This window comes from Macrobrachium nipponense, chromosome 32 (genome assembly GCF_015104395.2).
Source record: "Macrobrachium nipponense isolate FS-2020 chromosome 32, ASM1510439v2, whole genome shotgun sequence".
Lineage (NCBI taxonomy): Eukaryota > Metazoa > Arthropoda > Malacostraca > Decapoda > Palaemonidae > Macrobrachium > Macrobrachium nipponense.
This window is the reverse complement of record NC_061094.1, coordinates 70,574,069-70,598,110: the sequence shown is the minus strand read 5'-3', so window position 1 is coordinate 70,598,110 and position 24,042 is coordinate 70,574,069. Positions and strand designations below refer to the sequence as shown.

At 38.7% G+C, this 24,042-nt stretch overlaps 2 protein-coding genes across 5 annotated transcripts in view; one reads left to right on the top strand and one right to left on the bottom strand.

The window, feature by feature from the left end:
- The window catches only part of LOC135207584 (E3 ubiquitin-protein ligase TRIM9-like), a 326,773-nt gene that overhangs the window by 18,231 nt on the left and 284,500 nt on the right, over positions 1-24,042 (bottom strand). For 2 of the 3 annotated variants that reach the window (XM_064239436.1, XM_064239438.1), the window contains one exon: positions 13,301-13,466. The exons of the other annotated variant lie outside the window; for it this stretch is intronic. In XM_064239436.1, coding sequence (XP_064095506.1) covers positions 13,329-13,466 — 138 coding nt within the window. In that variant the 3' untranslated portion in view covers positions 13,301-13,328. Of the gene's footprint in view, positions 1-13,300; positions 13,467-24,042 lie in introns of those variants that run through there. 3 annotated transcript variants of the gene reach the window in all.
- LOC135207585 (C-1-tetrahydrofolate synthase, cytoplasmic-like) lies at positions 748-10,554 on the top strand. Of its 2 annotated transcripts, XM_064239440.1 has the most exons (11): positions 748-958; positions 1,601-1,718; positions 2,321-2,538; positions 2,658-2,813; positions 3,280-3,483; positions 3,747-3,850; positions 4,566-4,724; positions 5,416-5,542; positions 6,212-6,364; positions 8,416-8,512; positions 10,114-10,554. In XM_064239440.1, exons 1-10 carry the CDS (start codon positions 782-784, stop codon positions 8,491-8,493), a joined length of 1,494 nt encoding a protein of 497 aa, XP_064095510.1. In that variant the 5' UTR covers positions 748-781; the 3' UTR covers positions 8,494-8,512; positions 10,114-10,554. The 2 variants fall into 2 exon arrangements, with proteins under 2 accessions (XP_064095510.1, XP_064095509.1); XM_064239439.1 differs by lacking the exon at positions 8,416-8,512.

The window sequence follows — 24,042 nt, the reverse complement described above, 5'->3', positions numbered from 1 at the left end:
TCAGAGCTGTTATATGCAAATGACTTGGTGGTAACTGCCGGATCAGAGAATAGTATTATGGGAACATTAAAAAGTGGAAGATTGGAATAGAGTGGAAAGGACTGGTAATGTAAGTAAAAAAAATTTGTAATGATTGGAGAGGAAGGAAAGGGGAAATCCGATAAAGTAGTTATGCAATTTTTGTGGGAAAGATGAGGAAGAACTCTAAATTGTGTACTGAATGTAATAGATGTGTCACTAGAGGCACTTAGCGATGTAAGATATACCTGCGGTAAGAGGTTTTCTGTTAAATAATTACATTGCAGGTACAGTTTTGAAGAGGAGAGTTGAGAACCATATTATGTTAGATATGCCGGTCTTAGAAAGGTGTAAAACATTTCTGGTACAGTGAAGAGACACAGGTCTTTGAAGCAGGTGAGAGAGCAATAAGAGAATAGCTGGAGCATTGATAAAATAAAGAGAGATAAGTGGACTACTGATCATTAAAAACTTTGCCATTGGTAGAATAGACCTGTAGGAAGTCCCAGGAAGACCTGAGACTTGATGGGAGTTCAGACAAAAAAAAAGATCACAGGACAGAGAGGATTGAATAGAATGCATTTGATGACTGACTCTGTAAAGGGAAAAGTTGATAGAACTGAATTATGTTTGATCATTCAGCATGTCATTTGTGTTAAGTGAAGTCAAGCTTGCTGTTTCATGTGTGATTTGGAGTCTCTTAAACAGTTCTTCTAATGATACAGGTGGTGCAGCTGGTGGAGGATATTCTCAAGTGATTCCAATGGACGAGTTCAACCTTCATCTGACAGGAGATATTCATGCAATAACTGCAGCAAATAACCTTTTGGCAGCTCAGATTGATGCAAGAATGTTTCATGAAGCTACACAGAGTGACCAGGCTCTATATGGAAGACTAGTCCCTAGTGTCAAGGGTAAACGTCAGTTCTCACAGATTCAGGTGATTGAACTACTCTTGTCGTTTTGCTGTACTGAGCAGTTGAATGCACATTATGGTAGTAGTATTAGTAGTGGAAAAAAGTGTTCCAGATGGTTTTTTTCATTATATTGACTTAAAATTGCCATCTGTGATATAGTGGCTATATACTAACTGCAATGTTTTGTTTCTAAGCCTTTGTATTTTTTATTAAGATGTGCTGAGGTTTTTTGTTGATCAGGTGTTCATTTTGAAAATAATGTCCTTCTAAACCTTTTGAAATGTTCCATCATTTAGAGGATGCAATGAGCATACCCATTAGACCTAGGTTCCTGACTAATGTAGTTCCCAGGTGCTTTGGTGGATCCATCAAACCCTTATAAAATAATCTTAAGACTTACAAGTTAACAACTTCCCACCTGAATTATGATTTGAGTTCTATGTGACTGATAATCTACAATAGAAAAAATTTAGCTTCAGTTCCATAAATTAGTCTTTCAGTTGTTGCCCTTAGTTTTATTGCTTCTTTTGTCTTCAGTAGTACATGAAAGTATATACATTTGAAATCTGAGGGCTTTATATGTATGATTTATGCACATATGAAAAAGTTAAATTAATTTTTTCACTACTGATATCTAATTTTGTTGATGTATTATGCTATTTCAGATTAATCGCCTGAAAAAACTAGGTATTGTTGAAACTGACCCTGACAAGCTGACAGAAGAGGAGGTCAAGAAATTTGTCCGTCTAAACATTGATCCTGAAACTATCACATGGCAAAGAGGTATACTAGTATGAATTTTTATCTTTCATAGTACTAATTCTAACATTTGATTAGTATATTTTACTTCGTTATGGTTCCGTAACTTTGGATATGTTAACCTGTGCAGTTCTGTTTTGATAGTTTGATGGTAGCAAAAGGTGCATTTATTTTCCTTGGTAAAGTGGTCTACTTTTAGTATCTCTGTTTAGGCATATAGCAAAGAAATTAATATACGTAATACTGAAGCTTATGCTGAGTGTTGTTAGATTATCTTGATTACATTAGAGTTCATTTATATTGTGTCAAGTAGTGTTGGATTATCACCAAGTAGTATTACTCATTGTTATGTCATTATCTGTTGAATTAAATTACTATACATTATCTGTACTAATTTAAAATTTTGTAGATTTTTTTGCTTCACTTTGGGTCATGTATAGATTACTGTATCACTGAAAATAAGTGGAGTTGCATATCTTGTCTAAATGTAATGCTAAGTATTCATGTACTAGTATTTATATTTTGCCTTTCTTACTATTTGGCTCCTATGCATGCAGTCAACTTGTATGGCCATGTTTATAGAATGTTTAAAACCTTTTTTTTTAAATGCTAGAACTGTTTTTCAGTTATGGATACAAACGACCGATTCTTGAGGAAGATAACTGTTGGACAGAGCCCAACAGAAAAGGGCCACACTCGTGAGTGCCAGTTTGACATTAGTGTTGCAAGTGAAATCATGGCCGTCCTTGCATTAACAACTTCACTGGCAGACATGAGGGAAAGATTGGGTAGAATGGTGGTAGCATCAGATACCTCTGGTAACCCAGTGACAGCTGAAGATCTTGTAAGCAAATGCTGACACTTATTGTTGTGAGGCAACATATATGACTCCGATGTCTGATTTAAATGGGTATATCATCACAGTGTGTAACATGGGAGAGAGAAATAAATTTTTTTTTTCAGGGAGCAAGTGGAGCTTTGACAGTCCTAATGAAAGATGCCATTCGCCCCAATCTCATGCAGACTTTAGAGGGAACTCCAGTATTTGTACATGCTGGTCCATTTGCAAACATAGCACATGGAAATTCATCTATCCTTGCTGATAAAATAGCCCTAAAGGTTTGTTTGCATATTATTTACTTTGTTTGCTTCTCTGTAAGGCCAAGCCTAAAGATTCTGTAGCGTACACAAATCTTGATTTATTAGAGGAATGTTGATAGAAACTGTAGAACTTATGCAGTACAGTGAATTGCCATTGGTTAAAATTAGATTATTGGGTCATGCATTAACTGTGGCTTAGTTAAATTGTTTACTAATGATAATGCAGTATGATTCTTTTCATCTTCAGTATTTTCAACTGCAATTTTCCCCAGTCCCATTATAATTATATCTTTAATTTATTCCTACTGATGTCGATTACTTTTCATTGATAATTTTTTTAGTCATGCATATATATGGTATATACTTTAACTAAATAGTATCTCTTGAGTCGAAATATAGTTGAAAATCAATTTTTAGTAAAGTATGTTGAAGTCTCATGAAATAGTTTGTACTCTTGTTAATTTTTGTCTGTTTACGTCTACAGCTAGTTGGTGAAAGTGGTTTTGTTGTTACTGAGGCAGGATTTGGTGCTGACATAGGTATGGAGAAATTCTTCAATATCAAGTGTCGTTATTCTGGTCTTGTGCCAAATGCAGTTGTTCTGGTAGCCACTGTAAGGGCCCTTAAGATGCATGGTGGGGGCCCCACTGTTACTCCAGGAGTTCCACTACCTACTGCATATACGGAGGCAAGTTTTATTTTGTGAATAGCAGATATTTCCAGTTCATATCCATTTTAGTAGTTTAATTTTGAAAAAAAGTAAAATTTATGGATTAGTTTCTTGAAATGGCAGTAAAGATATTTAAAGTTAAAAGTATTTCCTTTTTATTATGTAATAAATTTACCTTGAATGTTGGGAAAGGAGGAAATATTTTTTAAATTAGTAGCAGGAATAGACTAATGTGGGATTTACATGTTATGATGTTTTTATATCTTATTTTTTTAACACAGGAAAACTTGGATCTTGTAGAAAAAGGTTTTAGTAACCTTGGGAAGCAGATAGAGAACGGTCGCTTGTTTGGTGTGCCTGTTGTGGTGGCTATAAATGCGTTTTCGTAAGTTTATCATCATACCTGTATACATAGATTTTTAATTGTCGAATTTGTTGAGAAATTATACTGTTTTTGTACATACATAGAATTTACCTAGATCATCCTTTGTCTGTATGGATAGTATTCCTCCTCATTATTCATCTGCTCTTATTATACAAGATAAAACACCTCAACTTTCAGCACTCTCTCGTAATGTTGATGGGTAGTCAGTCCATTTTTTTTTAATGTGGTTCATGTGATTATTAGATGCTCATGGAAACTGGGTAAAATGCAAGCAACTTCATTTGATTTTTACAGAGTATATAGTATTGATCTCTCTCTCTCTCTCTCTCTCTCTCTCTCTCTCTCTCTCTCTCTCTCTCTCTCTCTCTCTCTCTCTGCTACCTTGTGTGGTTAACAGAGACATGTTTTTCCAAAAAATCGAAATAAATTCCTTTTTTCTGATCTCCCCCTTAATTCAGCATCAAAACTTCAGGTGAGGGAAAGGTTTGGGAAATGGGGATTTTTGCTCATCTCTGTGAATGATGATCTTGATAAGTTGTTACTCTTCTTTGAGCACAAAATTAAAATTAGTAGGTTCTAGTTTTTAATTACAGAGTAAGGAACATTGAAATATTTTGCTGATAGATTATTTCAAAATGAAAATGAAAATATTCTATTTCTGTTAGAATTTATGTATTTTTAGTTTTGTTTGAACTGAATTTTTTCTTTTTATGAGAACTGATACCCAGTCTGAGCTGGAGCTAATTAAGAAGTTGGCCTTGGGAGCTGGAGCCATGGATGCCGTAATCTGCAATCACTGGGCCAAGGGTGGACCTGGTGCTATTGGTTTGGCAGAGGCAGTAGTTAAGGCTTCAAATCAGCCTGCTCAATTCAAGTAAGTTATCCCTTGCTCTTGTGGAAAAACTGAAAATACTTTAAGTAGAGCTAATGTGTTTTGATAGTGAACGTATGTGTTTCAGATGAGCAAGAAGGGCATAGTAATAGGTTGGTGTACTGTGTGCATTATTCAGGCATGTGTAGGACGAGATCAAATACTACACTTCTTACCCATTATTTTAACTTCATTACAAAATTTTGTCAATTCTAGTGAGTAAAGTTCTTTGAAAATTTTGTTTTTATGTTTGAAGATCAAATACTAGTTTTATGTTTGACATCCAGTATGTTTAATGTGATTTTTTTTTATTATTATTGTCAACCCAGCAGTGAATGGGAAGTGTTAAGCACCAGTTCTATAAGGAAATTTTCCCATCTTTCCAGTCAGTTTACTATATTTTTAGGCACTTTTTATATAGTATATAAAATTTCAGACATCAATAGATACTAAAGTATTCTATGTATAGGTATACAAGTTACATGCAAGAAATAAATATATTCTGTTACATGTTTTCATGAAGCTGTGACAACATTCTCCATTAGTGTTTTGAGTTTTATTAGAGATTATTTACACAATCTGAAATGGATTCTCTGTGCATGTTTGAATAAGGTAGCGTGTTATTTTATCAAAGAAGAATCCTTAGTCATTGATTAGATGTGTAGAGTAAAAGATTTATTGTAATTTTCTCAAGGTTCTTGTATGACTTGAAATTACCAATTGAGGACAAAATAAGGACCATTGCCCAAAAGATATATGGAGCGGATGATGTGGAAATTCAACCCTCAGCCCAGGAACAAATAAATCGCTATAGAAAGCAGGTATGTATTTCATTTATTTATTGAATTATGTAGCTGAATTTTTTTTATGTGCATGTTAGATTTTATATGTCCTTTATCAGAAACATCTATTAACAGAATTATTGACTTTTGGTTTGTTGCACAGGGTTATGCTAAATATAATCCTATAAAGTCATATGGGTTGTTGATTGTTCAAAGTTTCTTAGCAGAAGCTTTTTTTTGTAACTTAGTGAAATCTGTGGATATTTCAAAATGATATTAAGAGAAAGTCATTGGATCATTCAACATTTCAAGTCTTTAAAATTATGATGCTCAGTCTTATGAATGAATCTTGAAAATAGTTAATAATTAGAATTGTTACATATTGTCAATTTTGAGTATGTATTATACCCTTAGTAAGGTATGTTGCTGCAATTGTTTGATTTGTGCTTAATTGAGATATTAAATATGATAATTTGCAATATTAAATATGATAATTTGCCTTATTCATGAATGGATGTGCCCTCATTATAAGTAGGGTGGTACTACATTTTTCCATTATCAAAGCCAATGATTGATATCCTTGAACATTTAGGCTGGAAACATAGGTTTAGGAATTTGTTTTTGTTTAGTGTCAAGGTTATATTTTGCCATTAATCTGAATTTGTTGTAGGCTTTCTTCAACTTTATTTTGATGCTTTACTTTTACAGGGATTCAATGACCTCCCTATATGCATGGCAAAGACCCACCTGTCTTTGACTTCTGACCCGTCCATCAAAGGTGCCCCTAAGAATTTCAAAATACCAGTTCGAGATGTGAGAGCATCAGTAGGAGCAGGATTTCTTTATCCCCTGGTTGGAACCGTTAGTATCCATGTTTTTTTTGTTCATTTTGGATTGTGCGCTTCATTTTATTACGCATGCCTAAGTATCACACCTTTCTTTTCCAAGGTTTTTTTTATTTGTTACCCCCTATTTGCACCCAATTTGAAGCTTGAAAAATTTTTCAGAAATTGCCAGTGATGGTCGTATCAGTTACAAGTTCAGTGATTGGGTTTTGAATTGAAGCAGTTGTAATCAGCAAGGGTTTTTAAACAGTTTTAGTCAGCTAAGCTTACATAATATGTTTGAACGCTGTTTCATTGATGGTTTCTTTAAAAAATTTTCAAGCTGAATTTTTAAAGTTTTAATTTTATGTACTGCATTGTTATGCATGGAGTAGATTTTATTTATTCTTCCTTTCATGAGTTGGGTGTCCAAATTTTTGTTTTTAAAGTTTGAAATGTAGAAAGTAATTACTATTAATCTTTTAATTTTATTCAAAAAAACCCTCTTCATTTGTAAGCCTAATTTTTTTCTTCTTAAGGGGTGGTCAGTGCATGTTCTTTGTAATTTGATATTGAAAGTTATTTCATTGGCTTTTGTAAGTTCATGGTTTTCAAATGAGGTTATTGACTTAAGAGACTGACAGGTGACTATCAGAATATGATGTTAACTTGTAATATTATCATAAATGCCTAGATATATTGCATTCAAGTGTTGGCTGTGATTTTGTACTTTTATATGATTTGATCAGGTTTTGTTTCCCAAATGGCCATACTCATACTAAGGCATTGCATTAATGATTAAAGCTTTTATTGTGAGCTAAAAGCTAACTAAGGCTTTGAAAGGACTACAAAAAAAGTAACATTTCATTAAAGCAAAAGCATTTAGAATAGAATATGTAAGGACAAGAAAAGAGCAAAATTAAATATTTTTAAAGCAGAAATTTGTTAGGCATAAAAAGGCAAGGGGGTAGAAAATGTCAGAGGTAGCAAGGTCAAAACTCATGATTATATGCAGACATGGACTGTGTACCATCTTGTGAGTTACGACTTCGACAGGTACTTACCTATATCACCACATGGAGCCATGATCATGTCACCATCTTCCCTGCAGAGCACAGTAAAAAAAAGTAAACGTAGGATTATGATGGACTGCCATAATCTTGAGGGAATTAGGTGCCTGCTTTTTTTTTCCATAATAGTTCCTGTTCATAGCTCAGGTTAAACATCCAGGTAAATAACAGTAAAATACAATTAATGCACTAAATCGCTCCTATACAAAGAAAGTATGGATCCATTGTCTATAGGAAACCTAGTGTTACTAGCTTGCTATTCCAATTGTTAAAACAATATTATTACAGCAGTTATTTTGGTAATGATAAAGGCTGGATATCTTCACTCTCAGAAATCTATTGCCTCTGGGCTCTTGTAAAACAGTTTACCATGTGCCTTTTGACGAAGGAAATTGGGTAGAATGATGAAGAATGGCACTCTAGCTATTCCTTGATGAGTATTACCCTTTTGAGGTTCCTAGTATACAGGTACTACTACTATACATATTTATTAATTGACGTCATTGTATTCCCATGGAAAATTTTGTTGTTCAGCATCAACATGACACTATAACCACTCCCTGGAATCTCAGATGGCTAACATTGATTATTATTTAGTGTACTGTCCATTGTTCGGATTGCATATTTTGTAGAATAAATTGTAGAATAAATTGCATCCTAATAATCAAACTCTTATCTGTATTGATATATTTTCTTTGTATGTACGTATAGGTATTATCTACGTATTACAGTGAGACTATACATAAAGGGTTTTGGAAGTGATTTGTGGTAAAGAATTACAATTTGCCAAGTGTGATTGCTGTTCTTTATGCCATTAAGAAATTAAGGAATCATATATAGAATTTCTGAGTGCAAAATAGTTCAACACTTGAATGTGCATTATCCTTAAGATTAAATATAGGTGTCAGAGTTCGAGAAAAATAGACCAGAGAAAGAGTTAGTTAATTCGGTCATATTCTGGATCACTTACATTTACTGTGCTGTGAATTAGAGCATGAATCTGTGTGTCACTTCTTAGAACGAGAATGGGCAAGTCCCACGTCCGCCTCCTCTTGCTCGCGGCCTTCACATGTTACGCCGCCTCGTACCCAAGTAGGGTTGGGGGAAGTTATCAGGTGAGTTTGACAAATTTTCTTGCGATATTAGTTGTGGAACATAGTAATTGTTTTTTTTTTTTTTTTTTTCGTTTTGATTCATAATTGTTGTAGCTAGTCATTAGAATATATGTACATACACAATACAAAATATATGAACTTTAGTAAATATAGTATCTGAAGTTTGTGCTTATTATTAAAGAACAGCAATCATGCACTGACTGTTGTCTTGTTTTATTTTGTAATCCACCCCCCATGAGGGGAAATGGCAAATTGAAAAAAAAAAATTGGCTGTAGTTTGATCAATATGTTGTATGATTCTTTTAAACAGGAAGGAGTTGTTGCACTGAATTTTTTTTGTTTAATTTTGTGTGTGAGCAACATATTAGGAAATTTTACTGACATTGTTTCATCCAAAATGACTCAAATATGACTTCTTATGGAAATGGCCATCAGTGCCCCAAATGTTTAATATTATTGCCTCCTTTATAAATTTCATGCTTTGGGCACTGTAATTGTCCTAAAAAATTAAATATGACTACAGTGGTCCCCCCTTATTCGCAGGGGATGCGTACCAGACCCCCCCGCGAATGTTTGGAACCCCTATAAACACGCTAAAAACAGCCTATTTTGTTAGTTAAAACTTAAGAAAAGCCACTAAAAATTTTCATACTTGGTTTTTTTAATAGTTTTATCACAAAAAGTGCATTTTATGATGAAATTGATAACAAAAACCAGGAATTTGTGGATATTTCTCTTTGAAAAATACCGCGAATGCGTGAATTTTCCGCGAATAATGCAGGGAAACGTTCCCGAGAGAAATCCGCGAATGTGTGAGTCCGCGAATCCGAAGAACGCGAATACGGGGGGTCCACTGTATGTCATAACATCATTGGTGATACTGTCTCAAGAATTCAAGAAACACGTCTTCCAATCACAGCAATCTTTCAACCTGTATAATTATACAGTACATAGTGTCAAATGAATTACTGTAGTTATATAAACATTTACACAAGTCTTACAAATATTTTTGGAGTAGGATGGTTTTGAATTTAGCAGTGTATCATAAATTGTTCATGACTTAAGACACAGTTAGGTTTATGGCGTTGGACATAACTCAGAGTGGACTAAGTCAGATGTATAATAGATGTGTTGGTTCTAGTTTGCACTGAATCCTCTAATCCATTTGAGCATTACAGTATTTTTACTTATTCTTCTTTTGAATGATGTACGTATAAATTAGTTGTTTTTTTTTTTTTTTTTTTAAACCAAAGATCTGTAATTTCATTTTCAAAGTAAATTGTTTACTGTGTCTTGAAGTTTTGTACATCATAAAGGCAGTAAGGAGAAGCAGAAAATAAAATCATAGTCGAGAACTGTCTCAAGGCAATGACAATTAGTGTATCCTTATACTAATAGCAAAGCTATATCTGTCATGGTCAAACTGCTTGTAATAAAATAAAAGGTTCTCACGTTTCTAGTACAGTTTATGTTACTCTGTAGAAAATGTAAAAGTTGGTCTATTGAAAAAAATTCTTGAAAATTCACTGCTTTGAAATCCGACTGATAATTATTTGAAATGTGGCATTGTAAAGTTAATTTCAAGTTGTATATTTTTGCAGATGACCACGATGCCTGGTTTACCAACTCGGCCTTGCATATATGACATAGACCTCAACCTAGAAACTGAAGAAGTTCAGGGTCTCTTCTGAGCCAAACAATGACATCAGAGTACAAGGGGTTTATGTAAAAACTGCTGATCTTCATGTTATCCTAATAGCTTAAGTTAAAAGGTGAAAGTCCTTTTTTTATGTTGTTGTTGAGTACATCTTAATGTAGAATGTAGTTTGTAGAATTTGTTGGGCATTTGAAATTTTATTTTACACACTGTGCAGTATATGTATGGTAGATAAAAAACCTTAAAAGTATAATCATAGGATTTTCTAACATTTTACTTGTGATATTGTGATAACTAAAATAACCATTGCTCAATATCAACAGAATATTTTTATAGTGGTGACAATATTTTTGTAATTGTTGATGAATTAAATTGTATACAATTTTTAAGCATTTTACTTTCATGTTTAGATAAGGACTTGAAACAACAAACATGCTGTAAGGTTGTCATGTCCTAGACATGTCAGTCTTGGCAAATTATGACCTTAACCAGGTGCCTGTGGAGCAACCAGAGAGGTTTGTGTACTATCCCCTTCTGTTTTGTAGGGGTGTACAAGTCTATGTGTGAGTAACTTGGTGTTCAGTTGGTTTGTTCTGGGTTTATTAGACCTCGCCACATCCTTGTTAACCCAAGCATAATTTGTCATTTGAGCAAGTAGTGCTGACCCTAGAAATCTCAGTCCATCCAGATCATTGGTGATAAAAAAATAATTTTATTTTCTTTGTCCATGTGGTGGACAAAGTAGTAATTTATAATTACCAGCCACTTACTCTTCATTGTGCCTATGAAAGCAGTCTTGTAACTAGTATTTTCCTTTGCAGCTGTGAAGTTGCATAGTGGATAGTTTTAGTCTTACTGTATAACACTTCACTATGTGTATATCTCGCTTTTTGGTTGCCAACAGTCTGCTCTCTGCTTTAGATTTTGGTATTAGTGGTTCACTGTGAGATGATTTAAGGTAATTGTTTAGATTTTCTGATGCATTTTTTTTATATCAAGATTTAAAAAATTTGTCAGGGTTTCAGGGAAAAATTATCCTCAAACCTTTTAGTTTTTAATTAGAAAAGTGAAAATTCTCTTAGGGATGGTAGAATGATTTTTTATAACATTAGCAAATGCTATAACTCTTCTCATTTCATAGACTTGAAGATTAAAATAACTAGTTTTTCATTGACATGGATTTATTTAATAACTAGAAAGTGTCTCAAGTCGGTGAAATGTATGTACGTAATTAATAACTTATCTTATATTTTGATCAGGTATTGAACCAGGTTACTGAGAACAAACTGAAATTTTAGCATAGCTAAACCTTGAGTTGAAAAGTTCATGGATAGTAGCCAGGATAACCAGTAACATGTACTGAGGAGATGACCTGGTTAAGTGGTTTCAGATTCTTTTTGTGAATTGCTCAGCTGAGGAACATATTTGGTTTTGTTTTACATTGCACATACGAAATCTGAGTAAGATATTGACAGGTACTAATAATATTCTGTTATATTTTTTTAGTTATTTGTAGTCAGCAGTTTTTCTTCCAGCATGTGTTTGTGTCCCAAACATAGTCTTTCCAAAACGGAAGGTGGACAAGTTGGTGAATAATAAGTGATGGGTGAGTAAAAACCTGTTTTTTTTCAGTGATTCAGAATTAGGTCTTGTTTCAGGTTGATACTGTTTGTCACAGCAGAAGCCTCCTAGTAAAATATTAATTTTGATGTCTATAAGAAGTAATTGGGATGTCTTATTAAATTAGGCCTTGCCTCTTTAAGGAAGTTTATATTTCTGGCACATTAAATTGCAATTTTAAAATAAGTTTATTAATGCATGCTAATGTTTTAAGTTCGAGTGAAGTCAAACAATGGTATAACCATAAAATAAATACACTAATTGTCAACTGTAAACATTTGGCAGGAGCACTGAAACCAGTTCATCAAACCTATATGATGGTAATCACTATTGGTCCAACAAGACGGCATAATTAAATATACAGTACTCACATTAAAAGCTTCAGCAAGAAATATGGTGGTTTATGGCTGCAGTTTTCATTTTGAGAAAAGGTAAGTAAATTTACATTATACTTGTACCCAATTTATTTACAATTTATATGAAATCTTACAAAATGCTGTTATAGGAATTACAGTTTATTAAATGCATCAACAGGAATGATTGCAAACAGTATGCAGCTTGCATTTTGATTGTGACATTGCAGTTTTAAGTGAAATTTTTTATTACTAGCATTCAGCAATTTACATTGCAACAAAATCTTAAAACTATCACTGAAAAAACTTGGCAATGCCATTACAAGCTTGTTTATCATGAAATTGTTTAGTTTATTTGCATTTAAAAGAATCTTGTGTTAAAGAAATATGAAACTGATACTATTAGTCTTGTGTAAAAAAAAGCAGGAAAAAAACTAGGAATGAAAATGTTGTTTTCTAAAGAAAATGTTAACAGAGCAAATATTGTAACAAATATTTTGAACAGTGATAATGTCCTTCAACCTCCTTCCCCTTTACCTTAGCAAGCTACAGGCACATAACTATGTAGGACAAAGTTGGAGGGATAGTTCTGTATTATGTGTTGGGTTCCACTTTAAGGCTTCTGGCATTCTTAAACACTACGCTAATAAAATGCAAATGGTTAAAAGAATATCTTGACATAATGTTAGCATCCCAATACAAATGACTGAAATTCACTGTTTGACTAAATGTAACCCTAACAAAATATTTTAGGACTAGAAAATGTAATGTACAGTTTATCTATTATAATATAAAAGCCAATATTTATATACAACATATACAGTGATATGTCATTCACATACCCTGGCAGTGAATATATAGTAGGATACCGTCTCAAGGTATTTATTATAGTTATATAATATATGAGATCCAATTGTCTTCTTTTCCATATATCACAAACAAGCTATATAGTATTTTTTTTCCAATAGAATAAACTCTTCATACCAAAAATATCTGATGTGCAACATGGAGGCACACAATTCCTGACAGTTTGTAGAATTCAAAATAATAGTACCGGATATACAGAAAACTAAGATTATTCGGCAAATGTTAGGCAGAAATCAATATTCATGTACAGTGTAGAAAAGCATTATATGAAGGGAAAGCAAAGTACATAACTGAAATATATAAAAAAAGATCTTTAATTCTACATATTTGCTTCAGATGATGGATTCAAATATTTTTTGGGAGGATGGAGGCCAGTCTGAACTGTTAGAACTACGCTGCGGTTTAAACTTACAGCCGGATATAAAACGCCACCAATGCCAGCCAGAGATACACGACCCTGAAAAGATAAAAAATATTATTAGGGGTTTCAGAGAGTTTCTGTTGAGAGATGGTATTAATGAAAAAATTATGGTACAGAATTTGATGTTAGTGTGTCAATCTTACAAGGCAAGAATTTGGATTATAATGGCCCAAGCTACTACAAGGTAAGAAGAAATAGTATAATCCTGCCTGTCTGTGTGAAAATGTCAATTTAAAGATTATAAAAGAGCAAACTCTTTAAAATTACTTTCATGATAGATAACTAAAATGGCAGCCTAAATAACATTCAACCTTGCTGATATCTTTTAGGGGTTTCTTTTCTAAATAGTAAAATATTGGCAGTGGCATTACAATTAGTCGTGTTTTCTTAAATCATTCTTCAGCCCCTTAACTTGCACTAGATAATAACAGCAAAGTACTTCGTTTGCACTTGTGTATAGCATCCGTGCAGCTCTCAAAACATTTAGAAGCGTGTGTTCATCATTTGTGCTTGCACAAACCCAACCATTGGCACTGATGAGCATTTTTACTTTTTCATGTTCTATTCAGTATAGAGTTCAACTCTTGGTTGTGGTCTGCTTAGTGTTCAGATGATTAACCAATCACCTGCTCTGCCGTATGAAATCAGTACTACTGAGAATTTGTACTGCATGTTTTCTCGGTACAATATTGCTATTTTTATCTGTATTAAGCACAAATGTTATATTACACTACCTATCACCTGTCTAATATGTACAAGTGACAGTTATTTATATTTTTGGTTAATGAAATACTATGCTTCTGAGAGAAGTTCTTTACTTCCTCTTACTTGATGGTGCTGTACATCTTTCGTAATACTCTTCCTTCTCTGCTTGTAGCCAGGGCCAGGAGGATGTAAGACTGGCTCCTGTGTCTCCAAAACTCTGACATTCTTGGTGTTATGAAAAATCTACCAGTTTCTTGGTACATTGTACTCGTGTTGATCCCCGTGGCCGGGATTTCTTTGTATCTTACTCTTCCTGCCACAATACCATATTCTACGTTAGGCCCTCTCATTACAGAGCTCACCCTTCCAACAATAGCCAGTACTTCTTGGGTAGGTGCTCTTCCTTCCAGGCCCTCTTGGTGATATAATGGTGTCATTCTTAACTTGCCTGGCTCTCTTGCTGCACTGCTCATTCTGTCAGGATCTCTGGGTGTTCTGCTGCACTGCTCATTCTGTCAGGATCTCTGGGTGTATTTTACCCTTCTTTCAACTATCTTTATCTTTGGTGTTAGTTTCTCTCAAGGTTCTTTTTGTTGTAGTGTAGAACCAGCAAGACCACCTTAGCACGAGTTCTCTTGATACAGAGCCTCTCTCCACCATCTGCCATTATTTTTGGTACAAAACTGCAGTGCTGGCTTAACAACCCATAACTTTGAGTCATATTTTTCCATAATGCTAGTTTTGTCAGTTTGTGTGTTATTACAGTGCTCATTATACCTGGCTCATTGGCTTCCCTACTGTACTGTACTCTGCCTGCTTAACACTGCATGTTCTGCCAAGATCTCTCGCTACTTAAGTGTTGCCACTCTCATCCTGATAGAGCTTTCTTGATGTAGTCCTTCCTTCGGCCAACAGTTAATAGTATTTCTTGGGTAGGTGCTCTTTCCTTCCAGGCCTATAATGATACTGCTTTTCCTGTTATGATCTCTTGGTGTAGTGCTTGTCCTCAGTGCAACTGCCATTATCTTTGGTGCTATGGTGCTCCTGTAAGGGGGTTCTTGCTGAGATATTTATCCTGCTAGATCTCTGTACTGTAGTACAAAGTCTTTTAATCACCAACTGCAATTATTTTTGGTATGTTCCTAATGCCTCAGTGTCTTGCTCCTGCCAAGCCATTTTAGTACAGAGAGCTCTCCCTTCCAACAATCATAATTTTCTTGTGCAATGTAATGTAGTGCCCATTCTACTAGGATCATCTTTGGAGTAGTGGCATCCTCATAATGCTTTTAACTTTCTTGCTCTTGCCAATTCTTCTTGATGCTGTAATATTCATACCTCAAAGTTTAAGGCTGTGCTCAGTTACTTTCAACCCACTACCATTAATTTCGGTGCCAAGCTGCCAAGCCCTCTTCGTGTATGTAGTTCAGCCTGCCAAGTGTTCTTCATGAGGTGCCCTTCCTTCCAACAATGGTATTTCTTGGTAAGGGGATCTTGTTGATAATCAACCTACCTAGGTTTCTTGCTTAATTTCTCTCCTTGCCAGTGATCTTCCTGCCTACTAGAACCTGTCGGTATTTGTTTTGAAGAGGTGCTCTACTTGCCGAGATATTACACAGTTCCCTTCCTTCCACCAACCATAATCTTTGGAAATTTGCTATTGCTGCAGTCTTCATCCTACCAGGCCTTAGCTGCACTTGGCATCCTGATAGGATCTCTTAGCACAGAGTGCGTCCAGTCTTGATGTGAGCTTATCCACCTCACCATCTTAATGTTTGTACTCCTTAGCAACAATAGTAGCACCTGAAATCTTTAAATGCCTTGCTTTCCTTTCTACTACTATCTAGTATCAACTGCATTCTGCTATGGACTTGTCAACTTGAAGGCTTTCAAACATCAGGCTCTAATGAAGTAAGTGCTCCAGGATTATTCAAAGTTGCTAGCAATTCCAACCAGATGCCAACTTCCACTTGTAAGTCCTGTACCTTTGACAGTCTCCAGCTAAGACTGGTCATTTCCATTCACCCTAAAAGAGTTAGAAGTATTTAACTAACCAATATATTTCTTTTTCAGCTGGAGAAGGTCTCAGTTATAACTAATACTGCAACTGGAAGCTATACAGATTGGACTTCTCTCCTGTATTCCCTTTGCAGATGAAGTTTATATATGGGTTGGAAATACTTTTTTTTTTTCTTTAACAGTACCAAGAGATTAGGATATTGTAAACAGAGAAAAAAAATACTTAATAATTAAGACTATCCAAAGCCTTCTTACTATAACCTCATGAAATTTTTACATTACTGAATATAGGTTTCAATTAATTTCTAACCTAAAATTATCTGAAGTCTTACTGCACCTAAAAATTGTTGGCAAAATGATATTGTTAAACTACAATAAAGTTTTTGTACATACTTACCTGGCAGATAATACTTAGCTTATAGTCTCCGACGTTCCGACAGAATTTCAAATCTCGCGGCACACGCGACAGGTAGGTCAGGTGGTCTACCTTACCCGCCGCTGGGTGGCGGCGTATGAACCAATCTATCTCTCCAGCCAGATTTTTTTTTTTTTTTTTTTTTCACCTGTCTCCTGAGGGAGGCTGGGTGGGCCATTAGACGTATATATCTGCCAGGTAAGTATGTACAAAAACTTTATTGTAGTTTAACAATATCATTTTTGTACATGAACTTCCCTGCCAGATATATACTTAGCTGATTGGCACCCTTGGTGGAGGGTAAGAGACAGCTAAAGTAATAAGGAGAGATAAGAAACAAAACTGATGTTGTAGGATATAAATAACCTTGGTTATTACCTGTTCAGGCAGAAGACTTCATTGATATTTGTCTCTGAGTCTGCGTTGCCTGGAGAGCTACAGCTAGGACGTGACCTGATGCTGAAAGACTCTCGGATCTACCACTGGGATATGTGATCCCTTTGTGTGGTAGAATCCAAGTCGGATCCTGTTAAAGGAAGTTCGTCCCTATCTTAACAGGTCCTAACCACTACTACTGCAAGGAGCCACACTCATCAGACCACCTAACCAAACTACTAAAGATTAGTATTACGACCTAAAGAGATGCCTCATGCATCCTCTTTAAGGCAACCAACAACAACAAATACAAGGGGGAAAAATTTATACTACTAAACAGGATGAGTTCCAGCTCCCTGCCCCAGCACTGAATCCGCAGATACGTACGGGCCCAAGGCGAAGCATTTTTCGTAAGTGATTCTCCCATCACGTAAGTAGTGTTCGCGAACACTGACTGACATCTCCAGAATGTTGTCTCCATCAGATTTCGCACGGACATATTCTTGTTGAAAGCAAGAGAAGTTGCTATGCTCTACTTCGTGTGCTTTCACTTTAAGAAGCCTAAGATGTTCTTCTCTGCAGGATCCGTGTGCTTCTTTGATGAGCTTCTCAAGAAGAAGGACAATGCGTTGTTCTTCGACAATGGACGAGTAGGCTCTTTTACTGAACACCACAGGACCTCTTGGTTGGCTTTCAGTTCGCTCTTTTCTAAGCTAAGGTATATTTCACCATTCTCACTGGGGCAAAGAGTTCTCTCGGGTTCTTCTCCTACCAAAGAAGATAACCCACGAATCTCGAAGTTCTTGGGCCATGGACTTGATGGGTTCTCATTCTTTGCAAGAAACCAGGAAGGAAAGAGCAAATGAGAGAGTCCTCCTTAAAAACCCACATTACCATCAATCGCCTGAAGCTCACTTCACTCTTCTGGCGGAAGCTAGAGCCATCAAAAACAGTGTCTTCCTGGTAAGGTCTCTGAATGAGGCTGAATTAGGGGTTCAAACCTAGAGGACCCAAGGAATTGAAGGACTACATCCAAATTCCAGCTAGGTGTCTTAGGAGACTGCATTTTCGTTGTATCAAAAGACCTAATAAGGTCCTGTAGGTCCTTATCTTCCGATAAGTTGAGGCCCATGTGCCTGAAGACATTCGCCACATACTACGATAGCCTTTAATCGTCGAAACGACCTAAGCCACATTCTTGTCTTAAGAATAAAAAGAAGTCTGCAATTTGATTCACAGAGGTACTGGAAGAGGAAACGTTATTCCTCTTGCACCATCTTCTGAAGACATCCCACTTCGATTGGTACACTCGTAAGGTGGAAGACCTCCTCGCTCTAGCGATTGCCTTAGCAGCTGCTGACGAAAAGCCTTTCGCTCTGACCAGTTTCTGGACAGTCTGAAGCCAGTCGACTGAGAGCGGGGAGGTTTTTGTGGTACTGTCGAAGTGGGGGCTGTCTGAGTAGATCGCTCCTTAGAGGAAGCGATCTTGGAAAATACTAGCCATTCCAGCACCTCTGTGACCAATCTTGTGCTGGCAAAAAGGGAGCTATCAAAGTCATCCTCGCGGAATCTGACTCTGCGAACTTTTTTAAAGTCAACCCCAGAATCTGAAGGGGGAAACGCGTATACATCGAGTCTTTCCAATCGAGTAGGAGAGCGTCTATCCCTATTGCTCCTGGATCCGAGATGGGCGAGCAATACAGATCCAGTCTTTTGTTCTTTGAAGTTGCAAACAGGTCTAAGAGAGACCTGCCCCACAACTTCCAAAGGCTCTGGCAAAACATCTTGGTGCAGAGTCCACTCTGTGGGAAGGACCTGATCTTTCCTGCTGAGGAGACTGCCCTTACATTCCTTTCTCCCTGTACGAATCTGGTGAGAAGTTTTATCCCCCTTTCTTCTGTCCACAGAAGAAGATCTCTTGCTGTTTCGTACAGAGAGAAGGAATGCGTCCTGTTTTCCTGATGTATGCAGAGCCGTGGTGTTGTCCGAGTTTATTTGCACAACTGCTCCTGTCACATCTGACTCGAACTCCTTCAGAGCAAGCCACACGGCTATTAGTTCTTTTCCTGTTGATGTGCCAGGAAGACTGGTCCCCCATCCAGGTTCCTGACACCTCCTTGGTTCCAGAGTCGCCACACCTGTTTCCGACGCATCGGAGAACAACACAGGCTGGGGTTCTGGGATTGAAGCGGCAGTCCTGCGAGAAACTTGTCGGGATCCGATCCCACCATGCTAACTCCTCCTTGATTTGAAGAGAAATTGACAGGGAGAACTTCAAATCCTGAGAAGGACGACTCCAATTCCGATGAAGAAAGAAAATTGAGTGGCGGTCTCAGGTGCAACCTTCCTAGGGAAACAATTGCTCCAGTGAGGAGAGCGTCCCCAGCAGACTCATCCACTCCCTCACTGTGCATACTTCTTCCCTAAGAAGGTTGTTACTTTTTCGAGTCCCCGGGCTATCCTCTCCTGTGACGGAAAAGCCCGAAAACTCAGAGAGTTCATCTGGATCCCCCAGATAAACGCACTCTTGAGCGGAATCAGACTTGACTTCTGCAGATTGACCAGAAGTCCTAAGGAATAAGTCAAATCCAGGGTTTTCTCAAGTCCTTCAGACAACGATCTCTGGAATTGGCCCTTATAAGCCAATCGTCGAGATAGAGCGAAATCCTCACCCCTTCTAGGTGAAGCCATTGTGCCACATTCCTCATGATGGCCCGTAAAGACTTGGGGGCCGTGGAGAGGCCAAAACACAGGGCCCTGATTGGAAGATTTCTTCTTCCCCCCATCATGAATCTTAGAAACTTCCTCGAGGAAGGATGGATTGGTACGTGGAAGTAAGCGTCCTGTAAGTCCAAGGACACCATCCAGTCCCCTGGACGGAGTGCTGCTAACACCGAGGCAGTGGTCTCCATCGTGAACTTCTTCTTTTCGACGAAGAAGTTCAGGGCGCTTACATCCAACACCGGTCTCCTCCCTCCCCCTGAGGATTTCGGAACTAGGAACAGGCGGTTGTAAAAGCCTGCCGAAAGATGATCTGCCACTAGTTCGATCGCCTCCTTTCAGCATCTGATCTACCGCTAGTCGGAGGGCTTGATTCATGATGGGTCCCTGTATCTGGCCGTCAACTCCCCTCGGGGTATTCGTCAAGGGAGGCCTCGAAGAGAACGGGATTAGATAGCCCTTCCTCAAAATTGACAGGGTCCAGGCATCTGCGTCTTTCTGGGCCCAGACTTCTGCAAACTGTAAAAGCCTGGCGCCTACAGTTGTCTGAAGGACTTGAGTCTTACTTGGAGGTTTGATTGACTTCGTAAAAGTCCTCCCTCTTCTATTTGGTTTCCGACTCTGAACGAAGAGGATCTAGAGGTAGAAGCCCCTCGAAAGGTTCCTGAGAGGTCGGCTTAGCTTTCTTCGTCTTAGTCTGGAAGGTAGGGCGCGGCTTCCTTGCAGACTGCGCTAGAAGGTCCTGCGTAGCTTTGGCAGAGGAGAGCCTTCGAAATGTCTTGAACCAGGTGTTTAGGAAAACAGCTGCGTAGAGAGAGGGGCAAAAAGCAAAGACGATCTCTGAGCATGTGAAGACCGACTTTGTTAAAAATGAGCAAAATACTGATCTTTTCTTCAAGACCCCTGCTCCAAACAGTGAAGCTATTTCGCTGGCCCCATCCCTCACCGATTTATCCATACAGATAAGACACAATTCAAATCCTCCGGAGAAAACGTGTCCGGTCCTTGAGTCTTGGTTTTTCTTGGCACGGACTCCGAGGGACCAATCGAGAAAGTTTGAAAACTGGCCAAGACTCTAAAAATGCCTTTTAGAATGTGATCTATTTCATTCATTGCCCACGTAGTTTTGGCCGAATTCAAAGCTGATCTTATAGTGGCGTCTACTAGTGCCGAAAAAAAAATCTGCGTCAGCTGAAGACGGAAGGCCCAGTCCCAAGGGTTCTCCTGTCTCATAACAAATCCTGTCCGTCCTGAAAGCTTCGACGGAGGGAAGGCAAAACATAGTTTTCCCCGCTTCTTCTTTAGTACGCATCCATGAACCGAAACTCTTGAGCGCTTTCTTCATAGAAAGAGTCGGTTTCATTCTCACACACAAAGATCCTTTCGTTGCTTTCGCTGTGGAGAACAACGAGTGTGGAGAAGGAGAGCAGTAGGGCTCAAAGACTCTCCGAACTCCTGAAGGAGAAGCTCTGTGAGCTTCTTGTACGAAGAAACTGTTGCCGATGTATTAGTTTCTTCCTCAGAGGCTTCCTGGTCTTCTTGAGGAGGAGAACGGGGATGAGGATCCTTATGAGAATCCTTAGATGAGTTTCCTCCTCTGGGGTACAGTGCGATGAAGGAGACAAACGTCTTGAATGAGGAGAAGGAATTCCAAAGTAGAGAGGCGTACAGGAGAACGACGATGTTTTTTTTTTGCCAAAAAGAAGGACGCTTATCCGAAAATTCTTGTCTAAACTCGCATTCCTTCCTAAATGCAGACAAACTCTTAACCGCAAAAGAGAAAGGACTCCTTTCTCTAGAAAGACCACGTCTATCCCTAGGGAAACTACGAGAGAGAGCGCCTGCTAAGATCCTGGCGCCGATCGTGAGGAGAGCGGCTACTAGGCGCCGAGCGCCTATCTGTCACAGGGCGCTTAGTGGAATCCTGGCGCCTACCAAGCGGCGAAACGTTGCTAAAAATAGGGCGCCTTTCAGGAGTAGGGCGCTTGAGAGGCTGCTTGATGCTACGAAGCGGAGAGCGGCTGCTACGCTCCGAGCGCGTTAAAACGGAACAGGGCGTTCGGCGAGATCTTGGTCCTTACCAAGGGGAGAAACGTCTGTAAGGCTCCGAGCGCCTAACAGAATCAGGGCGCTTGAGGCGTTCTTGACTTCTAGCAAGAGGAGACCGATCAGGAGTAGGGAGTCTCGAGAACGAAGAAGAGCGCGCTACTAGGACGAACGAAGCAAACGAGGATCAAGGTGTCTTTCTCCAGGAGAACAGCTACTAAAAGAATGACGCTTACCAGGAGCAGGGCTCCTACTAGACTCTTGATGTCTTACAGGGGAGGAGCGAACTTCCATGCGATGAGCGCCTACCAGTCACGTTATCCGAGCGCCCGACTACAGTAGTCGGAAGGAGAACTGCGCCTACTTTCAGAAGGGCATTCCTAGGTTCTCTGAGAAGACGAGGAGAAGAAAGATGAGACGGAGACGACGAACTAAGTCTTCTATGACCTGAGCGACTCTCTCTTCTTGCACGAACTCTAGAAGAAGGAGAAACAGAAGGGGCTGAGCGTCTACCCGAGGCAGGAATCCAATTTGGTGAAATATCTTCATAGTCCCAAGGAGCGCCTATCCGTCGAATGATGTCTCGACACCTCCCGAGCGGGAGTGGTGTTCCTCTCGTGAAATGTTACGATGTGTAGAGAATCCTCAAAGAAGGAGAACGCCGATTACAAGGAGAGCGCTCTTCCGACGAAACGCGCCTCCCGATCTTCTTGATAGGGGAGAGACAAATCCTTCCTTCTACGCGATCAATCGATGCCAAGGAGTCCGCCAAGGCTGTGATCTGAGCTTGTAGGCCCGCTAGCACTCAAGAAGGAGAGTCCCCAGGATCTTCTTCCGAAGCAAGCTCAGCGCGAGGCGCGGGAGAAGGATGGGAGGGCGATCACCGGATCTCCTAGGCTTCTTTGCTTGCAAGAAGCTACATCAGAAAAGTCTTCTGGGCTGGACGCTAACGTACTGAAGGGAGCTCCGCAGCCCTCTTCAACGGGCGTGACGCCTCCTTAGAGCTCCAACCCACGCTTGGCGAAGGAGAAGAGGATGACGAAAAACACTGGCGAAGAATATTCTTCTTCTTACGATCCAAGGCAGCCTGGGAGCGAACTTCAGGATCTGCCGAGGGGACGCCTGACCGGTGGGGGCGCTCCCTAGCCCTCCTGCGGCTTTCGACTTTCCTCTCCACTGGAACTGGGAGTCTGGAAGAGGTCTAGGCCTGGAGGCACTAAGGAGCCGGTCAGACGCACCCTCCACATCACTGGGTACACTGCCACTTATCATCACTGACACTCTTACCTTGATCAGTACGAAGATTCTTGTCTTCCTTAGAACACAAGGAAGCTTTTGAGGCCGCCGCCTCCAAAGACGAATCTACGGCTTCGGTGCGGGGAGCAGGAGCTGAGACCTGGGAGGAAGGTTCTAAAACTACATTAATGTTTAGTTTCATTCTCACATCATTCTCGACCTGCTCGAACTCCTTGAAGAAGCTTTACGTACCCTATCCCTTTCAAGTTTCCTAATATAAGAAGAAAGAGAGCCTTATATTCATCTTCGTTCAAAACCTCACACTCTTGACACGCGGTACTAAAGAACATTCATTCCCCTACATTTACACAGAAAGTGTGAGGGTCAACCGCAGCTTTCGGTAACCTCACCTTACATCCATCGGTCAAACATACTCTAACAAAACCGGAGTTTTGGAAACAAGAATCAAAATCAGACATTCTACAGGAAAATCCAGCGCAAAGTCAATAACGGTCCACAATCAGCGTATGCCAAGCCAACATAGAGCGAATACGTCACCAAAATGTCCAAACTCAATCTCCAGGCAAGCGAGAAATGAAGAATATATCGGAATGAACGACAACAGTTGTTATCGCTTCAGCGACAGAAAAAAAAATCTGGCTGGAGAGATAGATTGGTTCATACGCCCGCCACCCAGCGGCGGGTAAGGTAGACCACCTGACTACCTGTCGCGTGTGCCGCGAGATTTGAAATTCTGTCGGAACGTCGGAGACTATAGCTAAGTATTATATCTGGCAGGGAAGTTCATGTACAAAACCATTAAGCTATAAATTAAAACTGGCAATGAGGTAGGACAGTGATCAAAGGTGTGCTAAGACCATGGGACAAAAGTGAAATTGGGATGAATGAAGCTCAGTGAGACCAAGTGTGATAAAAGGTGGGACGAAAGTGAAATTGAGTTGAAAACTTCATAATTTTTTTAGACTGAATTGGGAAAGAAAATTCAAATTCAGTGTTCATCATAACAGCCACAATAGAGCCTTTGTAAGCAAGTGTTCAACATAAAACAGTCCTTGTATAAAATGCAAAGTGTGACAT

Coding starts and splice junctions, on each gene's coding strand:
- LOC135207585 (XM_064239439.1), top strand. CDS start 782: ATGGACGAGTTCAACCTTCATCTGACAGGAGATATTCATGCAATAACT. Junction 2,539..2,657: donor CAGTGACAGCTGAAGATCTT/GTAAGCAAATGC, acceptor TTTTTTTTTCAG/GGAGCAAGTGGAGCTTTGAC. Junction 5,543..6,211: donor TAAATCGCTATAGAAAGCAG/GTATGTATTTCA, acceptor TTACTTTTACAG/GGATTCAATGACCTCCCTAT.